The sequence below is a fragment of the Rhea pennata genome, chromosome 22, assembly GCF_028389875.1.
Source record: "Rhea pennata isolate bPtePen1 chromosome 22, bPtePen1.pri, whole genome shotgun sequence".
In the NCBI taxonomy this organism is placed as follows: Eukaryota; Metazoa; Chordata; class Aves; order Rheiformes; family Rheidae; genus Rhea; species Rhea pennata.
Window position 1 is genome coordinate 2,089,920 of NC_084684.1, and position 12,695 is coordinate 2,102,614.

The window sequence follows — 12,695 nt, forward strand, 5'->3', positions numbered from 1 at the left end:
CACAATTAAAGGAGGAACACAACGATCTGGCGCCCAGCCTGGGTCATCCGGATGAAGGACGGTCACCAGCATAGGGGACAACGTGACCCGAATCACGAGAAGGCAACTGTTTGGGGGAGAAGATGCTGGTGGGGAAAGACAACCAGAAGAGCGACCTGCTCCTGTGTTAACAAAAATTGTGCGACTGTCTAGATGTACGGGGCTACACCACTGTTGCACGTAACGAGGACGCACTCTAAACTGATGGTGGTAAGAACTAGAGTCAACAGCCTACACAGCTCGCATTGTAACAAGGGTAATTCAAATCCAGAGATGGGGTGGGGGGAAAGCAAAGACAGGAGGATTTCATCGCTTCCAGGAAGACGGACGCAGCAAGAAGAAAGTCAGATCTGTTACTCTACGCAACGAGACAGCCAGCACTGTTTGGGATAGCTCTCCGGCCAAATTTAAGTTACCAGTTCCCGTCGGTAAAGCTAAAACTCTAAAGAACACCAGATACCATCAGAGCACTGCACATCTGAGCTGTGTATGGGTTTTACTGTTCATAACAAGTATGATCTGGTGGGCAGGCTGCTCTCTGCTCTGTCCTTGCTCCCATCCCTCCGAAGCCAAGCTAGCAACGCTCAAAGCATTGGAAACCTTTGCTTGGAAATGTTTTGCTCTTCGAACTTGCATTTGCTAACGGATTCGTCTTGCAAGGTTAAGCAGATGGGCGTGCAGACATTTTCAAGCAGCGCTAATGACAGCCCACAGGAGAACGCAAGGAGATTAAAATCTGATTTTGCCTCTGTTTCTTCCAGTAACTGCAGGATTCAGAGCGGCACCCGGTCAGGACCAGAGTTAAGGTACCCCGGCCCACAGCATGGCTTCAGTTGGAAAACCCTTGCTATGCCAACCCTTCCTTGACTACATCCTTCAAAGATTAAGTCCTCCTACACCTAACGATGGTCCAATTAGTGTGAGACCCGTCGTTCGGCAGGGCAGCCAGGAACTGGGCCTCGGCCTCCAAGTCACGGTCTGATCCCTGATCTGTCTTGTGCCACCGAGCGCTGTCACACAATCCTGTTCCTAAACCGACCAAGTTGCTTCTTGAAAAGAGTTCTGGCTGTTCGCCCCTGTTGCTCACACTGCAAAACCTCAGAAAAAATCACTTTACTCATGGTCAGTATGACTGGGCAATAGGACTTCCAACTGAGCAAGAAACAACCTCCTCCTCCTCCATGGAGTTGCTCCCCAAAATACTTCCAGAGCTCCAGAAAGCTCAACTCTGAGCTCCTATGACATATAATAAAAATTCCTCTTTAGCACCAAAGCCTAAAGGCTTCTCTTTGTAAAGCTGAACTACCCCTCACTTGCAGACTTGCAGGCCCCCCATGTTAACCCCATTTCCTAGCTTTATATTCACTGCTTGCTGCAGACATACATCTGCTATTTGTGCCAGGGTAATTAGCACAAATATTACAGAAATCCAGTAGTAACCTCCCTCGTACCCTCTCAGCACTGCCCTGCTGTTTATATTTAGTACATTTTTTTAATAGATACCTTAATATCCTTCTATTAAACATCATCATTCTCCCCACGTGACCCCACGTCAAATGTCTGTCGAAGGCCAGCTAGATAAGAGATGTTTGTCATTATATTTAAAAAAGAAAAAAAAAAAATCAATGATCAAGGAGAGGGATAATCTCCCGTTAAACCTCCAGTGCATTTTAATCGATTTTCCGTTTGCTCCTGCATCTCCATTTCTAAGCCCCCCCCTTTCAGCGAGATGTCTGCGAAGCCCTCCCTACAGATGCTAAAACCTTCTCTGAAAAATAAAGGAGAAATCAGCACACTGAAAACAAACCTCTGCTGAGCTGAGCCTAACTAACGGGATTCGCATTAGGCTCTGATCCACTTATTTCCAGATCAGATTCGAGCCTGGCGGCTGCGCTGGATAGACCCAGGCGGCCCTGCAAAAGGTTGCGAAGAAAGGAAGCAAAAGCAAAGTTTAGCGGGTTGTCGCCAGCGCTCTCGACCCAAATCACGCATCCAAGCCATCGTCTTCAGTTAAGCCTCCCGGACACTAAACTTGCTGGTCCGGCTAAGACGACCGGCGGGATAACCTGACCCTGCTCCGGAGGGAAGGAGGAGGAGGAGGAGGAGGAGGAGGAGGCAGCGCGCGCAGGCAGGGCAGCGGGGAAGAGCAGCGCTGCTCGGGGCTCCCCGGACAGCGCTTCCCGGCCGGCTGAACCGCACCGTTCGGCCTCCCGCACGGGCGCAGCCTCTTCCCCGTTTCCCAGCTTTATTATTTACAATAAACAATAAAATGGGGTGAAAAAAACCCAAAGACGCTTGTGTTGACCGCAGGCTTTAAAGCCGATACCTCCTGTCCACGTCCGTGGATGACGAGAGACGATCGCTTACAGCAGCTGTCGCCGATCGCTCTCTAACCTGAGATATTCCGAGAAGTTGTAAAACAGTCAGTTTTGAGTCAGTTCAGGGAGTGTATTTCTAACTTTGCCAAATCGCAAGGCTTTTTAACAACAGCTCATGGCCGAACCCTGCTTGCTACGTTCAAAAGAACTCAAATAACCTCAGGCTAAAACTGGAACAAACTACAAGTGCAACCTCAGCCTAAATTAGCTTGCCATAGCTAGCAAACTAATCTCAAATACAATTATAAGTCAGAAAGGGAAATATGACATTTGAGTTTATACTTGCTCTTATTTCTGTTTTTAATTATACTAGCCTCTTCTGCGCATCCATTTTTAAATAGCCCATATGCTTCTGCAGCTGCTTTTTAAATTAGAGGTTAGCCTGCGTTTCGGACTTCAACCTAAAAGCAAACTGCTGTTTTCAGCTGGGCCCGTACTATCATTTAGACTTTGCTTACACTTTCCATAGCACCAACTGGCCTGAATCGATCAGCGCAGGCAGGTTCCTGGCGTGCCCAGCTGAAAATAAATTCCCTACGAAGCTTCCAGTCAACTTCAGGTGCTTAAATCATGCCAATTTGAGTACGTTAAAGCTATAATAATTGCAGGAAATAACATTAAAGAATAACCTACTAGTTCACAGAAAAAGACACAGAATCAATAACAACATATGTTAATAAAACCACGCTGGAGCCGACACAGGAATCGTTGCAAACCCCGCCTTGCTGCTGCTCTCTTAGGAGAGCGCACGATGCTGCTATAATAAATGTTAACACTCCGGTTGGTGCGCTTATTTAGAACATTTTAGCCGACCTAATCTCATCCTAGAAGCCGGCTGCTCGCGTTAGGTGACATTTAGCTCCTCCAGCGCGTTAAAGAATGCGGGTACATGTTTCCCAGTCCCCGCGAGCGGGAAACTATCCGTCGGTTTTCCCAACGGTGACGGTTTCTCTCGCGTAACTACGGGCAGATTCTGGTTCTGCCTGAAGTCCAACTGCAACACGGTTGCACGTGTAGTGCTCCCGTCGGGCAAACACTTGCAAATCGCAAGCTTTAAGCCGCGAAGCAGGGTTGAAACTGGGTCCAAAGGAGAATCTGCAGTCGAGCCGGAACAGGCTGCCCGTGGGGTCGTGCCAGCGAAACCACCAAACGCCAAACTCGTTTCCTAATGGCCAAGCTGCCGCAAGACTCGAGCCTCTCGCTGCAAGTCCTGCTCGCGGCGACCTCACTAATTTTCACATGGGAACGTGGTTGGAACCGAGTATATAATTTGTCTTGGTAACAACCTAACGAGTTTCCGAGCTGCGATGCGTTTTCAGTATCTCCTAATACAAACACGGACCTGGAGCGAAGGGCAGGCGCCCAAGTATCTCAACAAGACACCAACTCTGCCGTTCTGCACAGCAATCCTCAGCACGTTCCCCCGCTCCCGCCCGTCAGCGCGATCCCTCGCCGCGCGCGCAAGGCAGCGAGCCGTCCCTCGCTCCGGCGCGCCGCTCGTCCGCCGGCGCGGCCGAAGCCTCGGGCTGCTTTTTAAGCCCCTTTTTGTCCTGCTCTGGAAGAGCGCCCGGCTCCGCGAGGCGGGAAGGGCAAACCTAACTAGCTTTTTTGGCGTCTGTGCCCACTTACCTGCTATCCTGAGACAGTCCCTTTCCCAAAGGCGCTCACGGCTCTACAGTATTGAACTGCCTGGACTAACGGGAGCGAAACGAGAACAAAATAATGGTTTTCCCTAGATTAAACTTTCCGAGACTAAGCCCTCGTGCCGACGCCACTGAAGTTAGTGCTGGTTTTTTTTTTCCCATTGCTGTGGTGGGAACAGCCTGGAAGGGAGCACATCTGGGAGACCTCTTCTGTGCTTTCCACCTCTCTTCTCCTCTTTTCCACTCATCCACCCTCAACCTACCTCCATGCCCTCAAAAACACCGCAGGGAGCACAACGAGCTCTCCCGAGCCAACTCGCACCGTCTCCCCCCACCGAAATACAAAGCTGCCAGCTTTGAAGTAAATCCAGGCTTTCCAAAAGCAGCCCGAGTTACGCGCAGTGATCGCAGCAGAGCTATTCCTTACTCTCCTTCTTCTCAGTTAAGCGGTTCCTTCCCGAGTCCAAGTCACTCTACAAAGACTCCTAAACGTCTGGCTTTCGCCTAGCGAGCAAGAAACGTTAAGCAACGCGAGGAGAGCAGAGCGCCAGGCACGTCACACGGGAGTCCCGCGGACCGGGCAACTCGTTTTGGTTGAAAAGCGGGATTCGAACGCCCGATTCTCACCGCCAGCTTCCGCTGAGGTGCCCGAACCTGTTTCGGAAACAACGGGCCGAGTTTTCTAAGGATTTCCAAAGGCAAGCGAGCCTGGAGGACACCCGGCCGTCACCTACGCGCGCGCCCCGTGCCTAGGAAGCGGCGTAAGCGGGGGGTTAACGAGGGCAGCGGCCCGCGAGCGAGGTTAGGCGCGTGCCGGCACGTCCGACGGGGGCCGCCCGGCGCGGCGAGCCCTCGGTGCGCGTTAGTGGGTGAGCGCCCGCCCGCCCGCCCGCCTCCCCCCGGGCGGTTAGTGGAGGACGAGACCGAAGGGGGCAGGGTACCGTACCTGGTGATGGGCAGGTCGAGGCCCCGCTGCAAACTGAGGAAAGGCGGGAGAAACAAAACACAAAAGGAAAGGCACAGAGAGTCAGAAACACCCCAACGCAACCACGACGTCACGCTCCACGCAAAACAAACCCACGCGAGAAACCACGGGCAGCCGCAGCTCTGCTGCAGGGCAGCGACGGGCGGGCCCCGAGCTCTACGGAGCCGCGCGGCGACCCGAAGCGTCCGCAGCGCGGGCTGCGTGAGCTTTAAAACGAGCGGCGGCGAAGGTTTTACGCCGTTCAAGGGGAGCTAAGTGGTTAAAGCAGCCGGAGTCGGAGGCTGGGAGCGGAGGACGGAGACCCGCGCCTGGGTCCCGCAGACTACGGGCAAGGCTCGAGCTCCTCCGCAAGGCGAAGGCGGCCAACCGGCGACCCGCTGCACGGATGCGCTGCATCCTTCCTTCCGTTTTGGGGGCTTTTTTTTTTGTTGTTGTTTTTAATAACAATCGCAGCGTAACCCTCCATGCCCGCTCCTTCACAGGTAGCATCTGCCTCCCCATCCGTAGCCGAAGGAGCCGGCTTAGCCCGGGACGTCCCCGGCGAGCAGAATACGTCCGCGGTGGACCTCGGACGTGCTCACGTTGCCAAAGCGCCTCCCCACCCGCCTCGACACCACGCGGAGGAAAGTATTCGGAGTTCAACATGCGCAGTAAATGTTTCAGGCATTTTCCAATAAGTAACGGATTGTTAAAATAGAAATAAAAAATGAATGCAAGAAATGGAAAATATAAAGAAAGATGACAAAGTAGCCTCTTCTCCGAAACCAAGTTAGGTATTTAAACCCTTAATGCTCAGCGTAATCAACAGAGCTCCGCGATGACAGCAGCTGATCTAGTGATAATAGCTCAAATAATTAAGCAGCGTAAACGAAGCTAGAGCCCTCGGCGAGTTTTTACGCACAGCGGCAAAACTCTGCGCGCCTCTACCTGTTGCTCGTTGCGACTAATGAGTAAGGTCAGGCCCGTGCCGGAGCACGCGACGCGCTGCGCCCGGGGCCGACTCGGGAGGTTTTGTCTTTCCGCCCGAGGGCTCCCGTCCGGTCCGAGGGAGAAGAGAGGGCCGCGCGCGTCGGTGAAGTTTGTACCGGCCGTACAAAAAAGTCGGGGGCACTTGAACTGCTCCTAATTAGGGACCAACACTGAGCACTGGTTGTTAATTTTCTTAACAAGGAATTTTTTCTGTAAGGAAAAGTGGAGCGGGGTTAACTTACAGCCCTGCTTCCCAGCTATTTTAAAGCCATCAAACACGAGAAGCAAAGTATAAACGCTCACTGATCCAGTTGATTTTCTCCTTTATAAATATTTTAATTGCCTCCATTTAATATTTCCAAAAGCAGTCTACTAATACCAGAGCATCCTACAGTGCTTACGTGTTCCTTTACCTCCATCTCATCACGACGTTTGGATGGAAAGTCATAAAAACCTTCAGAAAAAAAGAAAATACTCAAACGCAGACTGTTTCTACCGTACTAAAGAGTAACTAGCCCGCACTGATTCGCGGACGATAGTTTTCCCGTCCTAGCAGACGGCCGTGGAACAGCCTTCCTAAGCCCTGCACTGAAGAAAAGCCTCGGGGCAGTACCGGTTGCTCAGACTAACGTTTCTGCTTTAACAGCAGCCACAAGACAGAAGCGTTCAAGGATTTTCAGCCTTCTTCCAAACCTTTCCGGGGGGAAAAGGAGAGTAGCTCCCTGAGCGCTGTCCTGCGTTCAAGCGAAAGGAACGATGCTCGCCCCGCGCGGGCCGCCGTAAGCCCTTCCCGAGGGGCCACATGCTCCACGCTACCCACCCAAGGGAGAAGAGAAAATAATAACCAACTGTCTTCTGAAGGCACTAAAAAAAAAAAAGGTGCAAAAACCTCGCGCTGCTCAGTGCGAGGGCCAAAGTACCTATCTTATCCATGTTCCACAGGAAAGATTAATTCTCACTGCATTTAAAATAAGAGTTGGAAGTTTACATCTTAAGAAGCTAAAGTGTATTCCATGGTGAAAAAGTAACGTCTCACAAGAAAAAACTAAAAAAAAAACAAAGACTCAAGGTTATACACCCTAACCTGTTTTGCACTGGTCACCAGTGGCTATTGATTTTTTTCTTTTTTCCCTTTTTTTTTTTTTTTTTTTTTTAATAGTTCAGGTTGACAGGATTTATTCCTATTACTGGCTGTAAGCAACAGAACAAACTGTAGTCACTGCTGGCTCAGATTAAAAATAGACACTTCGTTTTTCTTTCAGATGAAGGCAGCAGAGAGAAAGGAAAACTTCCGCGCGAAACCCGGGTCCGACACTTGGGCCCCCAACGCTCGTCACGGTCGCGCTCGCTGCGGAGCGCACGGCTGGGAACCGGCCACGCGCCCCCCGAAAACAGCCGCTCCTCCAGGACGGCCGAAAGAGCCGCCGCGGTCCTCCCTCTCCGCCTGTGGTTTTCGGCAGATCTCCTACAATCGGACAGTTTGCGTTAAAATCGACCGGTGCTCGGGGCTGGCACTGACAAGGACCGGGAGCTGACTGGTATCCGCAGCGGGGCTGAGCGGCTCTGATTTCTTTTTGCCTTTCCCCGGCTGGCGCTGACCTTTGAAAATTCTTGGTATCAAACCGAAATGGCACTAGGAAACTAGCTGGGCAAATACACGGAGCCAGCTGGATTGCAAAGGCAGCTGTCCAGGAAAAAAAAACAGAAAAACCTGAACCGTGCAATTGCCAACGGCCCTTTACTGCTGAAACAGAGTGGAATAAGCTCTGGCTGCTCTACGAAGCAGCGTTCGGATCACCTCGGTGCAAAACCCTCCCTGGGCTCAGCAGCCAAACCAGCTGCGGGACAGCCAGGACTCCGCTGCGGGGTCTAGGGTGGCAAAGACGTTGTCCTGCTGCCTTCCTCCTCCCCTCTTCCCCCTCCCCTCGCCACCAAAAAAACCAAAGGTAAAAAAAATAAAATAAAAAATAAATGATGTAAATCGAGCCCAGAACAAAATGCAAGAGTAGTATGGACCCAGCTAGCCTTGCATTTGTTTTGGGGTGGGGAGGTGGGATGAGATGTTATGTGCGTGACTTTTAGTAATGGCAGTGGAAATGGTCGCTAGCAGAGCAGATGGCAAAAAACTGCATACAGGAGAGATTAAAAAAAATGAAATAAAATAGTTCATGACCACAGAAAAATGGCTGACAACTGCAGACAAATTCTTCCTCGATACCTCCTCAATAACAGGGCCAGATCCCTACAATTTAACGCATTTTCAGCCAATTTTCCTGAAAACGTTATCTGTTAGGTGGAAAACCCAAAGTCGCCCTGGTCTCTGCCCTACCAGATCAGACCCTCCCAGCTGCAGTTCAACTTTGGAAGTTCTTCCACCACTTACACCCGGCAGAAACTGCCACGGCAGCTCATGCTTTTAGGCAAAGAAGCAAATCAGTGCATTTCTGTAGATCAGCCAACAGAACGATGTGGTAATCAAATAAATAAATAAATAACGGTGCCATCGGCACAATCGCCTGCAAGAAGGAGTACAGTTTGTTATATTGCTTACAATGCAGTATTTTATCCAGCCTCTTCCAGCCAGGGACCTGTAAACCGGACTCTGTTCCAAAACCTTCCTCCTCTTCCAGTTGTCTGTGCAATGTATTGGCACTGTTCTGCTGGGCTGTCAAAAAAACTGGTTTAGAGATGCAGCTCTTCAGTCAGGTTTTGCTCCAGTTCTAACCATATAAATTTATTTTCGCTTTTCAACAATTAAAGATAAAGAAGATGATTATACTTACTGAGAAGTTTTTTTCTTTTTTTTTTTTTTTTTTAACGCCATCAGTTTCCCGCATTACTGATCAGAATCAGTATCAGTAATCAGGGGGATTAAGGGCTGTGTGAGGGGGTGCAGTTACAAACTCGCAGCTGTCCACACGGCAGAAAAATCATCAAAACTGGCGTTATTTGGCTGGCTCAGCAGGGAGGTCGGCAGGCCTCTGAACTAACCCTCCTGCGAATCCCCCGGAGGCAAAACCTCCGGAAGCGGGGCAAGCACAACGGTGCCGGTGCACGCGGGGGGAAGCTTGCCCTGTACTATACCTGTTAACGTGCACAAACAGAAGACTTCTGTCGCGGAGGCTTTCAGTTGCCACGCTTCAGCAGCATTCATCTTACTCTAAAAAGAGAAGAATGCTGGGAATGGTGCAGGGTTTTTTGTTCTTTTTCTTTTTTTTTCCCCCTTTCTTTTTTTCTTTTTTTTAAGGCAACCTGAAGGGTTACGACGCAGGTGCTGATTTGCAAGAGGCACAGGGCCAGCCGCTCCCTGGGCTAACTGCGGCTTCGGGCGCTGCGTCGGCAAGCTAGCGTGCCTCCGGAAGCAGGGACGAGCACGCGATGCCGCAGGAGGCTCTCCCAGCATCGCGTGGAACAGTGCCACGAGCAGAGATTTCCCCACGACAGCCTGGTTTGGGGAAGCAAGGGCCGAAAACAGCAGAGCGGTCTTACAATATACTCAAGAGATTACGAAGGACGACCGAGCCTGAGGTTGGATGAAAAGGGGCTTACCAGAAAAAGATTCGGATACCCAGAAACTCTGTGCTAAATGCGTGAGCACCGAACAGTGGCAGGTAGCAAACAGAACTGAGCCGGTGGCCCTGATTCGGAAAGTAATGGCCACAGGCCACGGGAGACTGAGTGCTGCTGCAGAGCATTGCTTTGCTTTACTGAGCTTTGTTCTAGCCCTTTACCAAAATACTTCCTTAAAGAACAAGGGGAGAAAAAAAAAATAGTGAAGCAAAGAGAAAGATTCTGGTAATGAGTCTAAGTTCTAAAATGAAGTGAACCTGAAGGCAACTGCGCTAAAAATAAATCACGTTATTTGAAAGCAGATGAGAATCCCTCCATCGCTGCATCTCCGATAAGCCATTTAGAAAGGAAAATTCTCCTAACTGGACAACGTCCGAAAATCCAGCACGGCTTCGCCACGTGGAACGTGCTTCCAGTGCGGTAAAACGCACTTTCCCGAGACCCGGCCGAGCGCTACGGACACACGCATACAGAGACACGCACAAACGGGAAAGGACGAGAAGAGGGAAATGCAAACGCGTGCGCCCTTACCGGCGAGCGGGTCTGAGGCTGCGTGTTCATTGTCTGAGGGGCTTGAGGGTACACCAGCGTGGTTGGAGCTGCATTCTGTCCTGAGGGGTACGGAGCCTGCTGGGAACAAAAGCACATGAGCCTTTCAGTGCATCCCCAAAGAAGAGAACCGGTGACTTTATCAGCCGCATCGTTGGGTACCGTTAATATAAAGATGCTGCGTAAACACAGCAGGTGGAGGAGACCTTCTCCATCACGGTCCCAACCGTCGTATCCCCAGCTCCTGAAGCGCTGCAGCGGAGAAGCGCGCCTCGGCTCAAAAGCACGCCACCGAGACCCTGCGCTGGCTGAACCCTCTGGCCCCGCGCTTCCCGAAAGCCTGCTCTGAACTCCTTCCTGAGGAAAGGTGGAAAAGCAGGGTATGCTGCCACCAAAATGCTCCAAAACGAGATAAACGCCAAGGAAGAAACTCGAGGGCGTTTAATACAAGCCACTGCTGCTTTAGAAGCGTTTGCAACACAGTGAAGAGGCCTAAAATTATTGCAGGTGGAAGACAGACCATGGGGTGTGTAAATTTTTGTAGTTCCACTGATTTCAATAGACTGTAACAATTTATACTACCAGGTGCTCTCCCGCTTGTTACTTGCCCAAAGTAGCAATAAAGTGGAGCCACGGAGTTATGCCAACTACACGTCTTAAGGAGACATTCAAAATTACCTTTTCAAAGGATTTTTTTCTTGTAAACAAGTTATAACTTACCTTTCTTTTAAATAGCTTATTATTGCACAGATAGGAAAACAACTTCTAGCCTCCAACAGCATCCACTCTGCCACGAGGGACGTGGTCTCTCCGACACCAAGACCATCACAGTCGCATCCTCCCACGCCAGCTCCCGATGTCGGCGTTACTAAAGGAAGCCACAGCCCCTACTAACCTTCTGGCTACTCCCCGTATCATCACTTTACCTGCCAAATTAAGAGCTCATCAGGTCTCTGGACTCTACAGGGAGAGGCTCTTGGGACTCACTTACAGGATTATGGGAAAGGAGATGCTTAAAAACATAGCAGCCCTTCTCTGGACACAGAATTATTATATGCACGCGGTGCACGTTGCAGCCATGCTGAGGGACCTGCTCCCATCCTTGCGTTTCATGGTCCTTGCGTTCGAATTCGAGAGCAGGTCGAAGGAATAAAAGCAACCGCTTCCATCTGTAATGCAGCATCCAGGAAATAGGTTTCACCGCACTAACCCTCAGGCACATTTCAAGATCATCTCTGATTTGAACTTTGCGACACGAGTCGAATAATCAGGTTGATAACAATAAAACTAAGCTCTCGTTGGTAGGCCAAACCTGTCTGCATTAAAGAAACGAGAAACTTATGAAACCATAATTTTACAGCTATCGAGACAGGATTCCCACTATGCGGCGATCCACCATGAAGTCTGAAGTGCTGCTCGAGGCAAACAGCACAGGGAGCGCTTCAGCAACAGCGCAAAGCCCCGAAAGTCAGCGCTGAAGCCCGCGAAACCGCTGAGCCGCAGTTAGCAAATGACACCAAGTACAACCAGGCCAATCGGCCTATTCCGGCTTTCGAGGGAGACTCACCCGGCCCCTGCAAGTCAGAAGCAGAGCCTGATGCAACGGAGGAGTTTGCTGCTGCCCCACGCATCAGAAACGAAGCAGCAAGTTAATCAAAGAGAATCGAAATGAAGCCACACAGCTGGGTCTGGGTCTACCACTGACCGTCCCACCACAGGCTGACGGCTGCCCTGTGCCGCGTGGACCACGCAGCAGACGCAGCTGGGGTCCCTCTGCTCTTCCCTCCTGGTTCTTTTTCATCCCTGGACATAAAAGCCCTGCTCGAGCTCCTGCTGATTCCAATTTAAGACAAAGTAAATGCAAATATAATTCAGACAGAATCTGAACCAAGGGATTTCACCTCATCTGAGGAAAAGAAAAACTCCAAACAGTGGAGGCAGGAGATGGCAGTGCTGAACATCACCCAAAAGTCACCCCGTCCCAAACACCTACGGCCGCGATACCTCCCAATCCTGCTGCCTTCTGGACCATGCTCAAAAAAATCATAATTTAAGAGCAAAATTTGCACACAGATACCCAGGTATCAAGGACGCATTCCAATTACGCACCTCGGCAGGAGGTTCTGTTATTCTCTACCCGATTTTCATGTTGTTTTAGGTGTCACAGAGAAGATAAAATGTCTGTCTGCAAGTACATCATTAGATTACATTAAACACACCATTACATTAAACACACCTTTGCTGTGATTTAGGATGTCAAAGCACATTTGGTGGTATATTTAGCTGGAAACTCAAGCAATGATATTCTGCAGTAATTTACATCAAAACAGTAGAAAAATACTCCGGTTCAAGAGCACTGAAATGTCTTAAGCAGTGAGCAGGGCAGGTTTTCTGCTGTCCCTCCTCTCGGGAAGCTCGTTTTGTCCAGTCCTCTCTAGACAACGCTTCCCCTCCCTTCTTCCCACGGGCAAAACCTCTAACTCGTATTAGCAACTAATTGTCAAGAAGTCTTCTGAATTTTTGAGATGTCAGATGCAGCATCAAATATTTTCCCCTCCTATT

The 12,695-nt window shown here is 50.3% G+C and overlaps 1 protein-coding gene across 26 annotated transcripts in view; it reads right to left on the reverse strand.

Moving 5' to 3' along the window:
• Positions 1-12,695, reverse strand: part of EIF4G3 (eukaryotic translation initiation factor 4 gamma 3) — a 133,910-nt gene that overhangs the window by 61,008 nt on the left and 60,207 nt on the right. For 13 of the 26 annotated variants that reach the window (XR_009960564.1, XR_009960565.1, XR_009960566.1 and 10 more), the window contains 2 exons: positions 10,116-10,214; positions 8,566-8,679 (listed from right to left, as the gene is read on the reverse strand). The exons of 2 other annotated variants lie outside the window; for them this stretch is intronic. Coding sequence is in view for 19 of the 24 variants with exons in the window: in XM_062593463.1 (XP_062449447.1) it covers positions 8,566-8,679; positions 10,116-10,214 (213 nt within the window). In the remaining 5 variants the exon portion in view is untranslated. Of the gene's footprint in view, positions 1-5,006; positions 5,040-8,565; positions 8,680-10,115; positions 10,215-10,295; positions 10,491-10,853; positions 11,376-12,695 lie in introns of those variants that run through there. 11 more of the 26 variants (XM_062593443.1, XM_062593441.1, XM_062593455.1 and 8 more) reach the window with 7 other exon arrangements.